Raw genomic sequence first — 22,934 nt, 5'->3', positions numbered from 1 at the left:
GTGGGTGTGGTTATATCTTTATTAGTTGCCTAGTATACAGATCCAGGCAAATTGAGGAATTGGAAGGTGTGAGTCTTCATTTTCCTCAATCTGCGTGTTGCTCCTCCCTGGTGAGGTCTTAGAAGAGGCTTTAGTTTTTCTTCCCTGAACTGTACAGGTATACTGTAGAGTTCCTTCTAACTTCCTGGTTGAGTATCAGCTCCCCAAATGATACAACATTATAAAAAAAAATAAGAACAAGTAAAACTTTCCAGAGCATTGTGCTCTATAACAATAGATTTTTCTGGTTTCTTTCTCATATATGTATAAATATTTGATGTGCTTTTTATGTACGGGCCATTTAGATTGTTACCACATGAAAGACCCCTGTTGCTCTTCTCAAGTACTATTTCTTTTCCACTCGTGTAACGTTCTTTCGGCTCCCTACCCATTGACTGATAAATGTTAAATTTGGGGCCTTGTTGCTTCCAGTTTTAGCCTTGGTGTTCAAATCAATTTTGGTTAATTTTTTTTCCCTCATTAGTTCTACCAATTGTTGTTGAAATGTTTTCTGCTGCCCAATCTTAGTATTTTTCATAAAACATTTATAAAGTCAGTGTTGCTTAAAAGCCCATAAAAATCATCAACAGTCCAATTTGTTCCACTATTCCCCCAATCCCATCTCCCGTCCCCCCCCACTCCAACTGTGTGGCTGTTTCTTGGGGGTATTTATCTACCTATTTTGAAATATTTATAAATTACTATTCCCTCAGTTTTATTTCTTTTATAGTAGATCATGATTTTACATTCAAGTAACTTTGCCTTTTCTAGTTGATTTTAAAAAGTAAATTGTAGATCTCCTGTAAGTCAGAATTAACTTGATAAATTTCTCCTTAGAATTTGAACCTTAAGCGTACATATAAGGCCATTATTTTATTTTATTTTATTTTATTTTATTTTATTTTATTTTAATTTTATTTTTTTAAAGATTTTATTTATTTATTTGACAGAGACAGAGACAGCCAGCAAGAGAGGGAACACAAGCAGGGGGAGTGGGAGAGGAAGAAGCAGGCTCATAGCGGAGGAGCCTGATGTGGGGCTCGATCCCAGAACGCCGGGATCACGCCCTGAGCTGAAGGCAGACGCTTAACCGCTGTGCCACCCAGGCGCCCCGAGGCCATTATTTTAAAGCATTAGTGTTCATGAAATTTGTTTCTTTTCTTTTCTTCATTATATTTGGTATTATAATGTTTGCATATTTGTGGATCTTTTTCTGGTTTTCTCAGAGTGAATACTAAGTGTATTCTTATGCTTGGTTCCCCTGATCCCCCTTGCCCTCCCCTTCTTTTCCTTTTTAAAATAAGTACAATATACATTTTCTTTTTAGCATATGTTTTGCCGTGCTCCTAGATTTTTTACATGAAATGGTCTTCTCATTATTTTCTTTTGACTGATTTGTGTTTATTTTTCTAATTTCATTATAGTATGACGAACCAATATAATCTATTCAAGCATTTAAAAAAGATTATTTTTAAGTTCATTTTATGATACCTTTATGATTGATTTTTCCCCCTTGTTTCATGGGCACATATAAAACTGTAAACTTTATGCAAGAGATAGAAAGTTTTATATGTAATTATTAAGTCAAGTTTGTGGGTTGTTTCTGCCAGATTCACAATGTTTATGCTCATTTCATTAAATCTGCCCGTTTCTGACAAAAATGTAGTGATTTCTCATTTCAGTGAAACGTTTTTCAAATTTTTCTTAAGTATTCAATACCTTTTGCTTTATATATAACATAGCTTTTAAACTGTTTTTGCTGTTTGGTCCTCTTAACCTTGAATTCTACATTGTGTGATATGAATGTAGCACTCATGCTTTTTTTCTTTTGGGGCCAATTAGTGGATAGTTCTTGGCCCATTCCTTCATCTTAAAACTTTTCTCAGTTGTTTGATGTTGTATTTCTTACGAGCAGTCTGTATATGCCCTTTGTCTTTTTAACCCAGTCTAACAATCTGTCTTTCAGTGGGAGAATTCAGCTTCCTTTTTTATTCTGTAGTACTTGATTTTATTACTTTTTGCCTTGTTCATTATTTATATTTGTGACTTTTTCCATTTTTCTGAATTTCGCTTTTCAAGTTGATGCTCATTTCTGAGTTTCCTCCTGTTTATGTGGCAGTTCTGTACTTTTCCATTTCATTATTGGCCACCTTCCCTTTCAGTGGCTCATAATCCAATTTCTTCCCCCTACTTTACCATGTAAAAATGATACCAACATTTTCCCTTACCTTGACACTCCAACCTTCTTTTCTAACATACCTAAATTTCTACAGAGATAATTTGATTTTTCAGATCCAGATTTTTGTTAGCCTTTTTTTTTTGTGCCAGGAATTCACATTCAGCACTTCTGTTACATATTCCAGGTAGTGGATTATCCATTTAGATTTAGTCCTGTATAGAAGGCAAGGTACATTGCACTCCTGTTTCCTCTCCTCTCCATCGTCCCACACATGAAAGGTCTCATTTCTAATTCAGTTACTGTTTAGTTAAAATTCCTTCTCAAGTCCTTTCCTCAGATGGGGCAGTGGGTGATGTGCTCTTTGCATCCTTAAATTTTGGCAAACACTTCTTTCACACTGGCTGTGTGTAGGATGTTTGGGTGGTTCTGCTTGTTCTCCCAGCAGTCTCAATTTTACTGTTCTTCTCAGTTCCACTGTTACAAAGTCCCATGTAATTTCATTCTTTTTTAGTTTTAAGGAATTATTCTTTCTGGTAACTTGTAAAGTTTTCTTTTTATCCTTAAAATTGAAGAATTTTAGCGTGATGTGCTTGAGGGTGTCTCTTTTATTAGTCTTGCCTGGATCTTTGAACAGTGCTGTAAGGTTGCAATTCAGTCTTTACTTTTTTCCGTATTACTTTAACAATTGCCTCTCTCCCATCTTTTCCTTTTCCTCCTTCTAGAGACTCTTCTAGAGCTCTTCTGGAGCTACCTATGGTTGGTAGGTCGGTTAGGGCTCCTCAATCTGTTCTTCAGGTTTCTTCTCTTTTCCATTAATGATTTTCATCTCTTTCTATCTTTACTTTATGCTTTGAGATTTCTTCCATTTGATCCTTCATGCCATCATCTAGAGTCTGTCTTGTCCTTTAATTTGTCTACTGAATTATTCAGCCTGAAGGTTTTATTTTTACATTTTATTTCAGCTAATATTTAATTCCATAGACATTATTTTTTGTTCTCTGTGTGCCACTTCTGAAGTAATCATACTATTTTTGACCTCAGCGTTTCATCTGTGTCCTTCAGAAAATCTGGTAGGTCTGCTCTCTCCTACTCTCACTGACCCTTAGATAGGTTATTTATATGTGCATTGGGGTTCAGGTTGAGTTGTTAGGAGACCTTAGGTTTTTGTGATCCTGTAAGTGATGAAAAGTACAGGCATCTCAGCTTCTACTGTAGAAGCAGGTATGTTGTGTATTTCATGTGTGCACACCTGCAAGACCCTCTGTTTTCCTTCTGGTCTCCTTGCATCTCCAGCCTCAGGAGAAGAGGGGATTTCCCTCCTGTTGAGTGCCTCCTGAATACCCTTGGAGCAGGGTGGTCATACTTGTGCACATTATCTGTGTGCACAACTCTTCTGAGTCTTGCTTTAGAGCCCAGAGCAGAGCAAGCGCTGTATCAGTCCTCCTTCAAGATGCCCGTAATCCTGTGGCCACATTCTTCAGGCCCCATTCACTATCTGCCCAGAGCTGACTGGTTCAAGAAGGTAAATGGGTTGGATTTGGGATTAAAGTTGGGGAGGGGGAGTAAGTCAAATTTATTATGTCCTCTCTTTCCCCAGAATCCTGAATTTTTATACTTAGTCATAGCTTCAAATGGTCCTTCACCCCTCTGTTCCATTTGTCATGTGTTTAATGGTGTTACAGGAGAGATTTTTAGTTTGAAAGCATATCTTTGACTGTTTTACCCACCTTCCATATGTATAACCACTTGAACTATATTACAGTTTCTAGGAAGTGTCCTTTTCAGATGCACTGTGGATAAATAAACTTTTAAAGGAGAGTTTATTGCTTTTGGATAAATAAAACTCTTCTGGGAGAGTTTATTTGTCTGTATGCAAATTTCACTGAACAAGATATGAATGATCGGAAAATCTTGCACAACACAGAAGCTAGTTGAAGTAGGACACAGACCAAAAATAAGAGCATAAGAGAAGAGAAGAGACAGGAGCTGGAGAAAGAATCAGCTTCGCATTATCAGTGGTATTAGGAAGAAGACATGGTGATAACACACTAATTGAATGCCACATATAATCAGAAAACCTTATTTTGTCCACTAGTTAAGACCTTTTCGCAAGCTATCTACTAGAGTTGCTGACAAGTAGTATTAGAAGAGATTATACATTAAAAGGACCCATTCTGTTCCAGAAAATTAAAACAAGGAAGCATTCAGTAGAATCTGAGCGGATGAAAGAAAATACTGTGTCCTATATTCACAGGTAATAAAGTTAGTGCAAGTATGTATATGTATGTTTAAACACTCATTTGCCTTAAATATTTGAGATTTGAATTATGTACACTTGCTCTCCCTAATATTGGTATTCAGTTTGTCCTAATGAGCCTCAGGCAAAGAGAATTTGAATTACACAACACGCGTAAACTTCATTCACAATTAATGGTAATTAGTCTGTTCTGCTTAGTGGCACTTAATGTTGAGGTTAATAGTTCAGTAAAAATTTTAGAAAGCCAATGACTTGATCTCCAATATATATGGCATAGATAGGCTGAGAATCAGTAAAAACTTTTAATCTGTGTCAGTGACCGTTTAATTCCTGACTTTGTATCTAAGCCTCTGTTTTACATTTATTGCATGTATGACTATGGAATCAGGGGACAGTACATCTGAATTTCGCAGTTTATCACAAGGCCCAGGACAAAGAAAACATTGTCTAGTATACTAGGGACCATTCTTCCACCTTTTTGTCATTTCTTAAATTTTTATTTATCTGGGGTGTTGTTATGGAATATTTTTTTTTTTTTTATCTCAGTTGTCTTAATTTTAAAGAAAGCTTTTTGGTAAAGGGACAGGTGTGAGACTAGCTGGGTGGCTTGCTTTTACAAAGCTCTGTTGCATTGGTGAAAGCTGACGGTGGGCATCAAACACCTAGACCAATGTGGGAGTAAAAAGTTATAAAATTTCTGGAGTTTTATACTTAACATCATATGTATGTAATTAAGCATTTAAACTTTCTCTGACACAAGTCTCTGTCATATACCACTATGTACTTTGCATTAAGAATTCTAGTTTGTCCTATGTAAGGGTTTTAAAAATGAATCATGGAAGGACCCCTTGAGAAGGTGATTTTTTGTTTTGTTTTGTTTTGTGTACTGAATTTACTGTTTTTTAATGCTTAACATTAGAAAACTTGCTGGTAGGTAAAAATCTGTGTATTTTTAAGTCACATTTATAAAAATATGTGTAATACTCGATGAATGTTGAATATTAAGCAGCAATGCTTGGGTGTTTTAGAGTCATAATTAGAGTACTGATTTCAAATTACCAAAATTCAGTGAGTCAACAAACCAATTAAAAAAAAAATCGAGGATATTAGATTTCAAATGTTCTTCCTTAATTTAGTTTGCCCGTTATAGTTTATTTTAATTATTCATAGTATTGCTTAACATGCCAGGAAATGTCTTGTAATAGAATTTATAAAATAATGTAGTTTCGGTAATATGAATACTATCTTTAGTATTCTGCTTTTAAATCTCAGATTGAGACGTTTTGTAAGGAATCATCTAGTTTGGTGCATAAAAGCATGTCTTTGCATAGGAGTAACTTTATCCATTTTAGAAGTTTGAAACCAAATGCTCACATGAGAAAAATAAATGGAATAATTGGTATATGTCATTTTGTTGTAGTTGAGCAGCAAATGAGAAAAAAAATTGTAAGAAGAAAAAATACATAGTCCCGCTAACATAGAACAATAATTTTTCATTTTGAGTAGTACTTCCTTTTTTTTTCTTCAAGTTTTATTTAAATTCCAGTTAGTTAACATACAATGTAATACTAGTTTCAGGTGTAGAATTGAGTGATTTCTCACTTGCATATAACAAGTGGTGCTTCTCTCAACAAGTAACCCCCATCACCTATTTCACCCATCACCCCCGCCTTCCCCACTGCCCACCTCCCCTCTGCTAACCATCAGTTTGTTCTCTGTAGTTAAGAACCTTGTTTCTTGGTTTTCTTCTCTTCCCCCTCTCCCTTATATTCATTTGTTTCTTAAATACCATATATGGGGTGCCTGGGTGGCTCAGTTAAGCATCCGACTCTTGATCTCAGCTCAGGTCTTGATCTCAGGGTCATGAGTTCAAGCCCCATGTTGGGCTACTTAAAAAAAAAAAATTCCACATGTGGGTGAAATCATAGAGTATCTGTCTTTCTCTAACTTATTTCACTTAGCCTAATTCTATATATATATATATTCCATTCCTATTAATATATATACATATATATACATATATATGTGTGTGTGTGTGTGTATGTATGTATATACATACACACACATATATCACAGCTTCTTTATCCATTTATGTCTCAATGGACATTGGGGCTCTTTCCATAATTTGACTATTGTCAGTAATGCCGCTGTAAACATCAAGGTGCATGTATCCCTTCAAATTAGTATTTTTGTATCCTTTGGAGAAATACCTAATAATTCAATTGCTGGATCATAGAGGAGTTCTATTTTTAACTTTTTGAGGAATCTCCATACTGTTTTCCACAGTGGCTGCATCAGTTTGCCTTCCCACCAACAGTATAAGAGGGTTCCCCTTTCTTGGCATTCTCGTCAATACTTGTTGGTTTCTGTGTTGTTAATTTTAGTCATTCTCACAGGTGTGAGGTGATACCTCATTGTAGTTTTGATTAGTATTTCCTTGATGATGAGTCATTTTGAGCATCCTTTCATGTGTTTGTTGGCCATTTGTATGTCTGTGAACTCATGTCTTCTGCCGATTTTTTTAACTGGATTATTTGGTTTTTGGGTGTTGAGTCTTATAAGTTCTTTATATGTTTTGTATACTAATCCTTTATCAGATGTCATTTGCAAATATCTTCTCCCATTCTGTAGGTTGCCTTTTAGTTTTGTTGATTGTTTCCTTTACATTGAGTATTACTTTCTGATGTTTATTCATACAGATGCTTTTTTTTTTTTTTTTGGCAAAGACCCTAAAAGTATTGTTCATTTTAGTGAAAAGCATAGCCCCTGCCCAGTATCTTTTCTGTATCATGCTAGATATTGAAGGGGTACAAGATTGGCTTACACGTAACTGATTTTAAGTGGCTGAGTTAGAGGTACAGCATAATAAGCAAACCACGGAGATGTAAATTCTGGTTGAGAATTTGGACATTTATTTGTCATTGGATCCATTAGGAGGTGAAACTAAGCAAGACGAGCTTTTCTTTTATATTATTGGTGTGAATTTTTGCATGTCAAGGATCTACTTCTGTTTCTTATTCTTAGTATTAATGGTAGAGGTTCACAAATATGTTAAGTATGGATTTAAATTTTGTTCCTAAATAGGTTCTATGTAGGTTATATATTCTGAGGTACTTACGTGAGTGAAAAAATAGGTAACACATTTAGAATGGAATAGGCAGTGATGAACTCTTTCCTCATCATTGCCCAACAGTAATTACTAAAGACTTTTCCGTCCATTTAATAACTATTAGGTAAAATCTTTGTTCTGTTAATTTTTTTTTTTATTTTTTTATGTTTTTGCTAGTGAAAAGGGATGTACTCCTTAACTGTTGAAATTTGGATAGCAAAAAATAATGCTTTTTATTTCAAATTGAGAATTTTCTTTCTTGAGTCTTGTGATTCTTTATATTAAAAAGCCATTTAAAATTAAGATTATCCAGCCTCACTCTGTGACCCTTTGCTCTTTTTCTGCCTCCTTCTCAATCTTTGCTGTGGCTGAACGCTGCTCCCCAAGTATCATCTGAGCTTTGATCCCTCATTGTTGTGGTTTATGCTAGTCTCCAAGTACTTTCTCATTCTTCTCTTCCTAGTAATTACCTGTTTATCCTTGAGTACCTAGTTCAGGTTTGAACACTCCATAAATTTCTGCATTCTTCCTGTCTCCTGCCCCCAACACAATTACCCCCTTGTTTTTGTTGTCCTAGCACGTTATCGGTGGCTTTTGGAACCAGCATGACTCCTAGCTACATCCTAGTTATTAAGAGTAGGGGCCATGTGTTCTCCTTCTGCGTATCTCCTAGAACAGGCACTCCGCGAACATGCGTTGAACTGAGATGGTTAGGGCGCCACGCTTGTCCTGATGAGGCAGACAGCTGGCCTCCCCGAATTCCTGGACCATCGTGGCCCTCGCTCACGGTGCTCCTCACACACCCCGTCCCCACCTGTTAGACCAAGGCTCTGGGTGTCTCTTGCAGCGAATCTGAGAGCGATCAAAGAGAGATCCTTCTCGGGTAGGCGGCCCGTGCCGGGAAGCTGGCTTGCGCCTCGCGGCCGCTCCGCAGCTCTGAGTCGCATCTTCTTGTCCCGTTTCTGCAGGACCCTAACAGGAGCATCCACACCAGCAGCAGCAGCAGCAGCAGTTGCAGCAGCAGCAGCAGCAGCAGCAGTAGCAGCAGCAGCAGCAGTTGCAGCAGCAGCAGCAGCAGCAGCAGTAGCAGCAGCAGCAGCAGCAGCAGCAGCACCAGTTTTTCAAAGCCTCACAAATTAATGAAGGAGCACAAGGAAAAACCTTCTAAAGACTCCAGAGAACATAAAAGTGCCTTCAAAGAACCTTCCAGGGATCACAACAAATCTTCCAAAGAATCCTCTAAGAAACCCAAAGAAAATAAACCACTGAAAGAAGAAAAAATCGTTCCTAAGATGGCCTTCAAGGAACCGAAACCCATGTCAAAAGAGCCAAAACCAGACAGTAACTTACTCACCATCACCAGTGGACAGCAAGACAAGAAGGCTCCCAGTAAAAGGCCCCCCATTTCAGATTCCGAAGAACTCTCAGCCAAAAAAAGGAAAAAGAGTAGCTCAGAGGCTTTATTTAAAAGTTTTTCTAGCGCGCCACCACTGATACTCACTTGTTCTGCCGACAAAAAACAGATAAAAGATAAATCTCACGTCAAGATGGGAAAGGTCAAAATTGAAAGTGAGACCTCCGAGAAGAAGAAATCAACTTTACCGCCATTTGATGATATCGTGGATCCCAACGATTCCGACGTGGAGGAGAACATGTCCTCCAAATCTGACGTGAGTAGCCTTGTTGGTTTCCCTCCCTTCCTTGCTAATGTTCAGGGTCTGTGTCACGTGGCTGCAGGATAAAGAGCAGGGGAAGAAAATGGCAGCCGAGCCATAAAATGGTAGCATGGAAGTGCCTAGAGATGAATTTCCTAAACTAATGGAAAGAAGGAAATGAAATCATTAAAGAATCTGCACACATTTGGGCAGTGATTTAAATTGTTAAAAGAAAGATACATTCCATAGTATAATAACGGACCATTTGAATAGCAGCAGAAAAATTGAGATGCTCATTAGAGCTTAGTTACTATGCTTCTCGGGGATTGCTGATTTAGGAAAGTGAGAAGAATGCAATAAAACTTGAATATATGAGAAAATAAATTTAAAAGAGAAAGTTAGAAAATATTGGGGTGCGGTTCTAATGTTCTTTTTGGTCGGTGCATTGAAGTAATTTGTTTACAAAGATGGAAAGCTGGTAATAGTGTTTTTTCAAACAGTTTAATTTTAATTGATGTCACAATATACCATATATATTTAAAATGACTAATTTGGTAGATTTTGACTTACATATGTGGTTGTGAAATCAGGTGGTGGTATTTTGAAAATGAAACATTTAATTTTGTTTTCATTGGCTAGCCTTTGATTTGGGAGGGGTTGGAGAATGTGATCTTCATTATGTTTTTGCTGATGGGTAGGATTATCTTCTGTGGATGCCTAAAAGATCATCTGACCGTCTAACATCCCTCCGTAAATGTTATCTGATGTTGAGATTTAAACTAATAATTACAGATTTTGCAGAGTTGGAAGTGATTTTCATGTAATCTATTCTAATTTCACACCGGTGTAGGAAATTTTAATGCTTCTAGTGACAAAACTATTGGTAATTTGAAAGGTATTCCATTCCATTTCTGGAGAATGAACATTATTTACTGTGAAATCATGTTCACTTTGTTATAAATTTTTGCCTTCTTTAGTTACTTATTTATCACAATCAGTCCAAATAATCACCTTACTTTGGCTTGTCAGTATTTCTAAATGACGATCGAGGAAGATGTCTGACTAAAACTTGCTGGCAATTTGAGATATTTCTCTTTCTTTCACCGGGGTTCACCGTACGCATGTTCCTGATTCAAATGCTGACCAGAGGTGGGGGGACTTAGTAGCAGATTTTCTCTTCTGTATTTGCACTGGGTAGAAGGGCAGCCAAGGTTAGGACGTGGTGTTAGTACTGATCCCCATTTGTCGAGAGACTGCTTCCTTCCTCACTACTCTCTACAGCTAATCTTGAAAATTTTTTTAAGACTTTATCAATTTTAGCGAGAGAGAGAGAGAGAGAGAGAGAGAGCGAGAGCATGAGATGGGGGAGGGAGTGAGAATCTGAAGCAGACTCCATGCTCAGTGTGAAGCCTAACGTGGGGCTCAATCCCACGACCTTGAGATCACGAACTTAGCTGAAACGAAGAGTTGGTCGCCTAACTGCCTGTACCACTCAGGCGTCCCTGAGCTTGAAATTTTAATAGGAAATATCACATAGGCAGTAGAGTAGCATATAAAATACAAGATATTGGGGTAATTTGTCCCAGTGTTTGGTAAGTGTTTTATAGTGATAGTTTATCGAATGGAGATGAGAACTAATAGGTTTGTTCCAATATCTCAAGCATTTATTTTTTCTCCTGTGCTTTTTCCTTAGGCCCTTCTTAAAATTTGTTCTTAATGCAGATAGTATTTGGAAATTTTTTTGTATGTTTGACTTTTATTTCAAATCACCCTAAAATGTTCATTGAGCCTCTTGGGGTGTAATTAGTCTATCAAGATTGTTAGGTTTAGCAAATTTGTCTTTCCATATTCTGACATGTTGTGATTCTTGTAAGAGCAGAGGTTTTCAGATTGTGGCTTGTGATTCACTGGTGAGCCATGAAACCAATTTAGTATGTCATCAGCAGTATTAAAAAAAAAAAATCAGAATACACTGTAATTAGTATGGGTAAGTAATGGTTTGTAAAAATTTTATTTCATAAGATGTGTGTATTCCTTATAGTAGGTCATGGTCACATTCTGAAAGGCATCTTTCTTGAATGTTTGCTGATTTATGAGAAGATCAAATGACATTTGTAAAGCAAAGCTCTTTCTACATGAAATTATCACAAATCATTGTCTTCAGGTAACTCTGTGTGTTCTTGTTTTTCTCTCTTGTTCCCTCCCTGTTATGTATGATTTATAAGATACGGCTTTTCATAAACTTCATCTTCAACTTAGTATATTTATTCAAAGCAGTATCTTAAAAAATCTTTTAGAGCGAAGAGTTAGAATTGTAATTCCTTACAATAGGTAGCAAGTTTTCAGAAACAATTCATGACACATCAGAGCCACATATCTGGTTATTGTTATAGGAGTTTTTATAATGGGTTCTGCACATCATTACAGAGAAAGCCTCTAAAGACTTTTGGGCATTATTCGGGTATAAAAGCCAACAAATGTACTTTATCAGCTTTCTGGTAGTAGTGCTTTTATGGTTGCTGTTGTTGGTTTAATTCTCTGCATGTAGGTGGTGGAGACAAAGAGAATTGACAAAGTGGTTCCAGATAAGCCAGGGCCCAAATCACCTTTCTGTGAGCAAAGGAGATAAAAGGGGGCTGAAATTCCCTTTATCCAATAGTAGAAATCACCTTTGTTTGGCCTTCTTCCTACTTGGTGTCCCTCCTGTGGGCAAGACAGAAGGAACGAGAGGCCGTTGTAATGGAGACCAGCGAGGAGCCCAAATCCGCCCTTGGCCAGTAACGGATTTGACGGCTTTGGGACAGGCCCAACTTCAGGGGGCACTGTTCACAGTGTCCTGGTGGTGAGTGTGTCTGCATCTGAGTTAGTGTGATAAGATGACCTGATCTCTCTAACGTCCTTTCCAGCTTTGTTATTTGAATATGAGCCAGACTTGTGTTCATTTATGGCAGATGGGGTAGTGGGGTAATTTTAGACACAACGGGCAGAGATCATGGACTTTGAAATAGAAGAAAGAGACAAAAAGAAATTGAAACAGTGTAAAAAATGATGAAGGGCTAGGGAGAAAAGATTATTTACCTGGTAAGCCTGTGAAGTACACATCTTACCTCAGTACACGTTAGTTATAATTAAAAGGAAGAACTTTTTAAAGAAGCTTTTCCATAATTAAGGTAGATTCAGGTTTTATATAAAAATAAAATCAGTATTATTAAGATGGATTAGGAAGCTCAGATCGCTGATTTGTATGGCTCTTTTTGGTTAATATTTTTATATACTTGGCATAGAAAAGTAGAAGTACATCCATGCCTATATGTTTTTTGAGGGATCGTTAAGTGCTTAGGCAGGTAGGTAGGTAGTCAAGTAATCGAGTAATTAAAGGAGTTTGTACTGTGGTTTTAGACTATGTTTTGAAGCCCAGCTCTTCTGGTGACCTTGGGCAAATGTTTTTAACCCTCTGTATTTCTTAGTCAATTCTTGTGTACGATGGAGATCATAATGGTGTTTACTATGTAGGATTGTGAAAATGGTGAGTCTGGGGAAAGTACGTAGCACATTAACTAAAAAATATTAGTTAACTATGATTATGTATGATGTGGCTTCTGGAAATCTTGATAACCTATAGCTTTGGAAGAGATTTGTTCCTCTTCAAAAATACCGTAGAATTCTAGTGTCCTTTTTCAAGGGTGTGGGTTATATGTTTTTAAGGGGAAAAAAGGACTTGGTGTCTTTGTCCTATTGCTCTGAATTTTGTTTTGAGATAATATGGCCTTGGTATTGATATGCATTTGTTGCATGGTAACTGGACAAATACAGGATGAAGAGTCTAAGTTTTAAGTCAAAAGTGAAGCCAAAGTTTCCCAGGGTCTTTTAGCTTTTAAATTCATATAGGTGAAGGACAAGAACACAGCTCACATTGCGTCAGGGAGCCAACTTCGTTGTTTTTTTATTGCTGTTCCTATTAAAGGAAGACAGCTGAAGAAATGACTTACCTTTGGGTTATTGTTAATGTTACACGGAGTCATTTTTAAATACATTTTGCATTCCCTGTTTGAAAAGAAAAAAGTGTTTTATCTTTTCTAAAGAAATTTAATATTATCACATGTAAGTCCATCAGTGATTTTTTTTCCCCTGTAGAATTCAAGCGTTACAAGGCGGGTGGATAAGGAGGCAGAAGGACTGGTTTATAGTGGGTGAGCATTGAGCAAATACAGAAATCATGATAAGAGCATGGTTTTGCTATGTACGTAAATGTTAGCATGAAGAATATTTTACCTCCAAGGACCTAGGTAATTCCCGTTAGAGTAAAACTGTCCTTGGTTTAGGAAATTATCATTTCGTGGTCATAATGGTCATTTATGGAAAGTGGCCTTACTAGTGCAGCTGGAAGGGTGAGGGTCTTATCAGTGTCAACTAAAAATTTATAATTGGAGTTCGTATTAACTTGTTTAGACTTTAATTGACAATTTAAAAGAACCCAAATATCAATTGCACTTCCTGTAATTTCCTAGGCTTTGTTTTTCCTATAATTCAGCTTCCGAAGAGAAGTCTATGGAGTTGATTTTGTTTTGTGATATGAAGAAGTTTGGTATTCATAGCAGAGAAGGAAGGGAAAAGAGTAAACTAAAATTGGAATAACTATTTATAATCAGATTTGGTTATGGTAGTAATTTCCTTATCATTGCCTTTGCTTTTTGCCGTGCTTTGTAGAGATTTAATTGTAATTTAAAAGCACAGTCGTTAAAAGTTTTAATTGTCTTTCCTTGAAAATGGGCAGATTGCATTTGGTAAAATGTTGCATACTTCAGCCTGCAGTGTGAGGAAGGAGATTGTAATCCTATGTTTGGATACTTTTGTTCACCAGTGTTTTCTGGGATAAAATCTTCTTTGAGGGAAAAAGATGGCATCTCATCAGATGGTGGGCGGTGGTTCAGCTAGAGGATAAAGACTGCAAACCACCTTAGCCCAAGTTTCTTTTGAGAAGAAAAAAAGAAGGAAAAAGAAACTTCCCTTCTTTTGTTGTGCCTCATTTCCTCCCACCCCACCCTGTTCCTTGCCCTGCTTAAACTGTCTGGAGCCGGCAGTAAACGTCCTGCTGTTGAAGCATTGGCCTTAGGTTTTTATGTGATGGAAGGTTGTGGCAGTCAGAGAAGAAGGTCTTTATTGTGTTTGCAAAGTGGCTTTTTAATGACTTGTAATTCCAGCACATGCAAGAGCTGTAAAGTCTGTAAGTATGGTGAGCGAGCAGCTGGAGAGGCCATTCATTAAAGGGCTGCCCTGCCTGGGGGGGGGGGGGGGTGAAAGGGGGGTCTCATTCTGGACTCCTGTTCTCTGCATTTTATAACTGGAGGTAAACATACCTGAAGGATTGCAGTTCTTCCTCGGATAGATTCAGCGCAGTGCGGAACTTTCATTAAAACAGTAGGAAAGAAAGTTTGTTGGGTGCATGGAGGTATTTCACCTGACTTTGTTTTCAAATGCTTTTGTGTTTCTGTGTAAGATGTGATGGGTAGAGGGGAGGGGATGGTCCAGCCAATCGACTGTTCATTTATTCAGCCACTTTACTTAGTCCAAGAAAGGATTTGGAGCAGTTAAAAGAGATTTTTACTTTAAGACAGAGTTAGGGGCTTCCTCTCTTTCTGTTTGAGTACCATACTCAGCCTAAATTGTTTCTCAGTTTTTAAATTAAATAATTCCTTGGAAGCCTTTCGGTAGCTGAGGGCGTGGACAGACAGGAGGTTTTATCATTGCAGAGTTGGTTATCGTCAATAATTGCCAAAACTCTGCATTTTTACTTATTTGTATTGAATCAAATCTCTCAATAAATTCCATGAGCCTCCTTCAAGAGAGCTGCATCTCCAATTCATTGCACTACTCTTTCTTATTCTAGGGCCCATGATCTTTACCTTATTGTCTCATCTGTCATCTTTAGACACGAAATCAGATGTGATTCAACCTGGTCTTTGCATGGCCAGCCTTACCATACCATAGGGAGACCATATGGCTGTAGTTAAACACGCCTCGAGTGCTTCCTATGTGCCAGTCACCAGTCTAAGCACTTGACTCGTTTTAACTCACTTAACCCTCAGAGCAACTTTATGAAATAGGTACTTATTATCCCCATTTTATAGATGGGGAAACTGAGGCTCAAAGGTTAAGAGACTTGCCCAAAGTTGCCAGCTGGTGGATCCAGAATTTGATCCCACTGGTAGAGAGTTCACTCAAGAGGAATTTTGGAATGAAGCAAATCTGATTTTCCCGTGAATTCACATTACATTTGCAGAGATGGGCTTTCATGAAATTGGCCTCTCTGCTGTGAAAGCCTTTGATGTCGTAGTCTTGTTCCATTTATGAGTCATGTTTCTTTGACCTACCTATTGATTTGGGCTTTTACCAACAGCCTTCAGGAAGTGACAGTTTGTCCTTAGAGCTGGGTTTGGCACCCGTAGCCCGAAGTGAGGGAGGAGGTTTGAAATGCCAGGAGTCTCTGACTTCTCACACATGCCTGCTGCAAGGACGGCCGACTCCTCATGGCTCTGGATTTCACATTATTACATCATCAGCACTGTTTCCCTGCTCCCAGAATTTTCTCCCTTGCTTTTGCGAGTAATTTATGTTTAACAGAGCTGAGCTGCAATATCAAGCTTTCCCAGAAGGTGCCACCAAATAACAAATGGTGTCCCACAGTTCGGAGATCACTTCTTTTTGAATCTCCTGGCTGTATTTTGTAATTCCATGTTATACTGTCTGTAAGTTATTCAAAATGTAGGCTGTGCTTTCTGCGAATCAGGGGGCAAGATAATGCAATGGCATAGGTCAGAGGGTGGTTTTCTTTTGGTGTCTATGTAATTATTTAATCAAGTTTGAGAAATTGTTCTCAGTAGGTAACAATTTATGGCTGTGAACTTTCAAGGCAGTGTCAAGGTCCACAAAGAAAAATCACCCCTAAGAGGCTACTTTAGGTCACTAAAGGTGACTGCACAGTGAGATGTTCCCAGATAAAGTCGAAGATCCTTCTATTAGGAGAAAATGGAAAAGCATTTACTGGCATATTTGGGGTCAACAAACTTTGCCTTTGAATTCTGAGGATAGAGAAGACGGGGATGTGGGGGCCCTGGGATAGGGAGAAATATTCAGAATTGGTGACACAGAGAAAAGGAAGTTTTCTTGCCTTTCTTGGGCATGAAAGAAAATGTATGAGATCCTCAGATGTGATGTGATGTTATATATATATATTTTTAACCATTTTTTGGTTCAAGTATGAGTAATATACAGTGTTAAATTAGTTTCAGGTGTACAACAGAATGATCCAGTAGTTCTATACATTACCGCTCATCAAGATAAGTGTACTCTTAATCCTCTTCCCCTATTTCACCCATCCCCCTACCCACATCCCCTCTGGCAACCACCAGTTTGTTCTCTGTAATTAAGAGACTGCTTTTTTTATGTTTCTCTTTTTCTCTTTGTTCTTCATTTGTTTCTTAAGTTCCACATATGAGTGAAATCATAGGGTATTTGTCTTTCTCTGACTTATTTCATTTAGCATTATACTCTCTAGATCCATCCATGTTGTTGCGAATGGCAAGATGTCATTCTTTTTATGACTGAGTAGTATTCCACTGTGGTAGAAAATGTGGTATACATCACACATCACATCTTCTACAACCATTCATCTGTTGGTGGTTCCCTGGGCTGCTTCCACATCTTGGCTGTTGTAAATAATGCTGCAATAAACATAGGTGTGCAGATATCTTTGGATTAGTGTTTTCATTTTCTTTCCGTAAATACCCGGTAGTAGAGTTACTAGATCATATGGTAATCTATTTTTAAGTTTTTGAGGAACCTCCATACTGTTTTCCACAGTGGCTCTGCCAGTCTGCATTCCCGCCAACAGTACATGAGGGTTCCTTTTTCTCCATATCCTCATCAACACTTGTTTCTTACGTTTTTGATTTTAGCCATTCTGACAGGTATAAGGTGACAGTGCCTCATGGTTTTGATTTACATTTCCCTGATGTTCGTCTGTTGGCCATCTGGATACTGGAGATCCTCTTTGGAGAAATGTCTGTTAAGGTCCTGTACTCATTTTTTAATTGGATTATTTGGTTCTTTTTGGTATTGAGTTGTGTAAGTTCTTTACATACTTTAGATATTAACCCCTTATCAGATATATCATTTGCAAATATCTTTTCCCATTCAGGAGGTTGCCTTTTTGGTTTTTTTGGTGGTTTCCTTCCCTGTGCAAGAGCTTTTTATTTTGGTGTAATCCCAGTAGTTTAATTTTGCTTTTGTTTCCTTTGCCAGAAGAGACATATCTAGAAAAATGTTTCTACGGCCGATGTCAAAGAAATTACTCCCTATGTTTTCTTCTAGGAATTTTATGGTTTCAGGTCTCAGATTTAGGTCCTTAATTCATTTTGAGTTTATTCTTGTGAATAGTGTAAGGAAGTGGTCCAGTTTCTTTAGCTTTTCTTTTCAAACTTCTTTTCTTTTGCCTATAGCTGTCCAGTTTTCCCAACACCATTTGTTGAAGAGACTTTTTCCCATTGTTTATTCTTGTCTTCTTAGATTAATTGACCATAAAAAAGTTTGGGTTTATTTCTGGACTCTCTCTTCTGTTCCGTTGATCTATGTATCTGTTTTTGTGTTGGTACCATGCTGTTCTGCTTACTACAGCTTTGTAGTCTATCTTGAAAAGTAGGATTGTGACACCTACAGTTTTTTCTTTGTTTTCAAGATTAATTTGTCTATCTGGGCTTTTTTATAGTTTCATACAAATTTTAGTGTTATCTGTTCTAATTTTGTGAAAAATGCTGTTGGTATTTTGATACGGTTTGCATTGACGCTGGAGAATGCTTTGGTTAGTATGGATGTTGTAATGATATTGGTTCTTCCAGTCAGTGATCACGGAAGATGTTATTTTAAATAAATAAATAAATAAATAAATAAATAAATAGATAGATAGATAGATAGATAGAGTGTCCTGGTTTGGGACCTCGTGTTTAGAATTATGGTACTGCTTTTCAAAAAATTTAAATTCTTGACACGTGCTTTATTTTGTGGCTCTTTTATTTTTTTTACATATGATAAACTGCTATATCACTTTGCGTACCTACAAACATTTCCTTCTAAACAAGTATAATTTTTTAAAATATTTTTTAATTACTTTAGTGTGATGTTCAGTAACATTTGAAAATATTTATGTGGTAGATACTCCTGCATATAAACACCGTGTCAGATGGTACAGATGGTACAAAATTAGAATTTAGGCTGAGCTTGGAAGAAAGAAAAGCGTGAATAAGAAGGGATGAGGGGTGGAGTAGGCAGGACAAGCCGTTCTTGATCAGAGGAAACAACTTGAAAAAAAAAGAACTGATGGCAAAAATAGCTAATTCTCTGTTGTCCTTACTGAAAATGAAGGAGATCGTAAAAGTGAATCCTGCCACGAATTTGTCAGACTGCTTTGTCAGGAATGAAGGAAGCCTTATCAAACTCTATTCTTGCTAGGAGTGTGCTGGACACTGTTACTCAATACCCTCTTTTTTTTAAAAAAAGATTTTATTTATTTATTTATTAGAGAAAGAGAGAGAGAGAGAACACAAGTAGAGAGAGGAGCAGAGGGAGAGGAACAAGCAGACTCCACGCTGACTGCAGAGCCTGACATGGGGCTTGATCCCAGGACCCTGAGATCATGACCCAAGTCAATATCAAGAGCCAGACCCTTAACCAACTGAGCCACCCAGGTGCCCCTTGATACCCTTTGTTAACCCATGTAATGTATATGATAGGTTTTGTTCTCATCTTACAGATGTGGATGTGACAGAGCTAGAATTTGAATCCAGTTTTCACTAATGCCAAACCCCATGCTTTTTTGCACCATACCACCAATTAAACCTTATTGAGAGAGAAATAACATCAAGTGAAGACCCCTGTGGTACTGATAAAACCTTTTCCAGAAAAAAAATCTAGTTGGGAAGATTAGGTAATGGTGCCACAGTTCAGCAAAAGGGGAAGAGTAAGAAATAAGATGTAGCTACAATACTTGGATACCTGGCTATGAATAGCAGGGAGCAAGAAGACCTGGTTGTGATTTCCAAAATGATGATCAACTCATGCTTCTATGCATCCTTACATTTTCTAAGAAGCAGAATTGCAGAAAGTATTGAAGAGCTGTGCTACCTTGGAGTCTGTCCAAGGACTTGTTCACCAGTGTACCGTCTTACTAGATTGTATCAGATGCTTCACACTTGGGACAAGACATGGCCAATGTTACTGGGAGAGGTCCCATTTACTTTATTGCATCATCTAAGGGTTGTACTCCTGAAGGATCTGAAGAAGGAAGGTAGGTTCAGATTTCTACAAGATAATGGCGTAGGAAGTTCCTGAACTCGCTACTGCCCACGGACACACCAAATCTACAGCTACATATGGACCATTTCCCTCTGAAAAAGATCTGAAAACTAGATGAACTGCTTCTCCAGAAAAAGAGATAAAATAACCACATCAAGACAGGTAGGAGAGGCGAAGACTTGGTCTCAACCCACCCAGTGCTTCTTCTGGGGGAGCAAGGGGTTGGTGCTTCACATCAGGTGCCCCAGCCCTTGGGATCTGTGCTGGAAAGATAAGCCCCCAAAATGTCTGGCCGAAAGGGCTGGAGGAAACTGAGATTCCCCTTTGAAAGGGCTGGCATGTGGTCTTATTCACTCTGAGATGCAGCAAAAAAGAGCAGTTTGAAAAGTGCCTAAGTAGGCAGGAGATTCATTTGCTAATCTAAAAGTATCTGCTGGAGGGGCAGGGGACAGTTGAAACTCTCCCTGGAGATGGAGGCACTAGTGGACGCTATTTTCGCACGCTCAAACTACCATGCTAGCACAGGTAGGCGAGCTCTGTTGTGGCACCCTCCCACTGCCTTGCTAAGACAGGTGGGGGTGAGCAGTCGCAGCACTGTCCTGCTGCCTTGCTGAAGCTAGAGAGTGCAGTTGTAGTACTCCCACACTCCCTGGCTAGGGCAGGCAGGCATTGAGTAGTTATGGTATTCTCCCATTCCCAGCCCAAAGTCAGGGGCACTCTCCCATTATATTCCTTGTCTACAGACGTGCACAGTCAAGACATTTTGCTGTTGCCTTTCTGAAGCTGGTGAGTGCGCCCCACCTCCAGCTGCCTACATAAAGCCAGTGAGCACGTGCAGTCCACACAGAGGATGCCACTTGATCACCTGGCCCTGGTGGCCAAGGGGGCGGGTAGTCCTGAGCTCCACAAGAATGTAATAATCAGACAGTTCTTGGCAGACTACAGCAACCCCCAGGGCACTGCACAGACAGCAGACTTAAACACAACCCCAGTCTTCCTATGAAAAAGACTTCTTTACTTAGAATGGAGCTTCAGCCTAAGAGGAAGGCTTCAGGTTTCCCATACATCTAGAGGCTAGGGAGGCACTTCCAGGGAATGTAAACAGGGAGAGACCATTCTTTTAAACCATCTTGGCCTCACTACAGCTCAACAAGACCTCCCAGAAAGGAGCTTATACATTTGTCTAGAGCCCTGATATTTGCAGCTGTCACGTGCAGGACACCTCCAGATCTTCTGGTCTGGAAGCCAGGAGGGTTTAAAATTGCAGCCCCATAAGACTACATATTTGCATACTTTAAAAGCTCCTCCCTGAGGGTCTATCTCCCAGTCAGCCTGAAACTAGGTGCTAAATGAGATTCTTTCCCTTGGAACACTGATATATGTCTTGCACACCTCAACAATGGGGACACATCAAGAATAAATCAGGCAGTTTAAAAAATCACAAAGGTTTGAGAGACACCCAAGAGCTAGGGCAATGTTGAATGAGAAGGTTTATCACCTACACAAGGCCACACCTTCAAGACTGAGAGGTAGCTGTTCAGCCTAATACACAGAAACAAACACAGCATCCAGCAAAATGAGGAAAGAGAAATATGTTCCAAATCAAAGAATAATATAAAAACCACAGAAGAAGACCTTAATGACCTTAATGATACAGAGATAAGCCATCTATCTGATAAAAAATTCAAACTAACAGTCACAAATGCCCACTGAACTTAGAAAAATGGATGAACACAGCGAGAACTTCGATCAATAAAAAGATAGAGTATATGAGAAAGTAGCAAACAGGGGTGCCTGGGTAGCCCAGTTGGTTAGGCATCTGACTTGATTTTGGCTCAGGTCATAATCTCATGGTTGTGAGATTGAGCCCTGTGTCAGGCTCCACACTCCGTGCTTAAGATTCTGTCTCTCTCTCCACCCCGCCTCCCCACACAAAAAAGTAGCAAACAAAAGTCACAGAGCTGAAGAATATAATAACTGAATTGTAATATACACGATCAGCGAGCTAGGAGACAAAGCAGTGAAATTAACTTATCAGAGTGGCAAAAAGGGAAAAGATTATATATATATATATATATATATATATATATATTTATTTAGATTTTGTCAGAGAGAGAGAGTGTGTGTGTGTGTAGCAGGCAGAGGGATTTGCAGGGTCCCTGCTGAGCAAGGAGCGCAATATGGGACTTGATCCCAGGACTCTGAGATCATGGCCTGAGCCAAAGGCAGACGCTTAACTGACTGAGCCACCCAGATATCCTGGAAATAGATTTTTTTTAAAATGATGATAACTTGAGAGACCTGTGGGACATCAGGTGGAATAACATTTGCTTTACAGAGGTCCCAGAAAGAGACGAGAGAGAGAGAAAAGGGCAGAAAACTTACTTGAAGAAATAATGGCTGAAAAGTTTCCTAACCTAGGGAAGGGAACAGACATCCAGGTTCAGGAATCCCAGAGAGTTCCAAGTAAGATGAATCAAAAGACAGCCATATCAAGACACATTATAATCAAACTGTCAAAAGTTAAAGATACAAAGGGAATCTTAAAAGCAGCAAGAGAAAAAATTGTTACATGCAAGGGAAACTCCACGAGGCTATCAGCAGATTTCTCAGCAGAAACTTTGCAGGCCAGAAGGGAGTGGTATAATATATTCAAAGTGATGAATGGAAAAAACTTCCAGCCAAGAGTACTCTACTCAGAAAGGTTACCATTCAGAGTTGAAAGACAGAGTTTTCCAGATAAGCTAAATGAATTTATCACTACTAAGTTGGCTTTTACAAGAATTGTTAAGTTGAAAAGAAATGGCACTAATTAATAACAAGAAGACAAATTAAAGTAAAAAATCTCATTTGAAAAGGTAAATATGTAGTAAAGGTCATGGATTAATCACTTACAAAGCTAGTATGAAAGATAAAAGACAAAAGTAGTACAATTAAAGCTACAATAGTTAAGGGATGCATAAAAAGATATAACATGTAACACGTGACATCAAAAAACAAAACGTGGATGGGGGAGTAAAAATGTAGAGTTTTGGAATGTGTTCAAATTTAAGTTGTTATCAGCTTAAAATAGTTACACGCATAGGATGACATACATGAACATCATAGTAACCACAAAGCAAACACTTAAACTAAATACATGAAATAAGAAAGGAATCTAAACATATCACTAAAGAAAATCACTAAACCACAAGGAAAGAGAGAAAGAGAAGAAACAGTACAAAAACAACTTTATAGAATGGCAATAAGTACATACCTATCAATAATTACTTTAAAATTAAATGGACTAAATGCTCCAATGAAAAGATATTGAGTGGCTGAATAGATTTTAAAAAAAGATACCTATAT

The 22,934-nt window shown here is 38.2% G+C and overlaps 1 protein-coding gene across 2 annotated transcripts in view; it reads left to right on the top strand.

The window, feature by feature from the left end:
- MLLT3 (MLLT3 super elongation complex subunit) overlaps positions 1 to 22,934 on the top strand; it is a 266,342-nt gene that overhangs the window by 185,233 nt on the left and 58,175 nt on the right. For both annotated transcript variants that reach the window (XM_026506456.4, XM_026506457.4), the window contains exon 5: positions 8,553 to 9,254. In XM_026506456.4, coding sequence (XP_026362241.1) covers positions 8,553 to 9,254 — 702 coding nt within the window. The remainder of the gene's footprint in view (positions 1 to 8,552; positions 9,255 to 22,934) is intronic.

This window comes from Ursus arctos, unplaced genomic scaffold (genome assembly GCF_023065955.2).
Source record: "Ursus arctos isolate Adak ecotype North America unplaced genomic scaffold, UrsArc2.0 scaffold_18, whole genome shotgun sequence".
In the NCBI taxonomy this organism is placed as follows: Eukaryota; Metazoa; Chordata; class Mammalia; order Carnivora; family Ursidae; genus Ursus; species Ursus arctos.
This window is presented reverse-complemented; position numbering and strand designations above follow the sequence as displayed.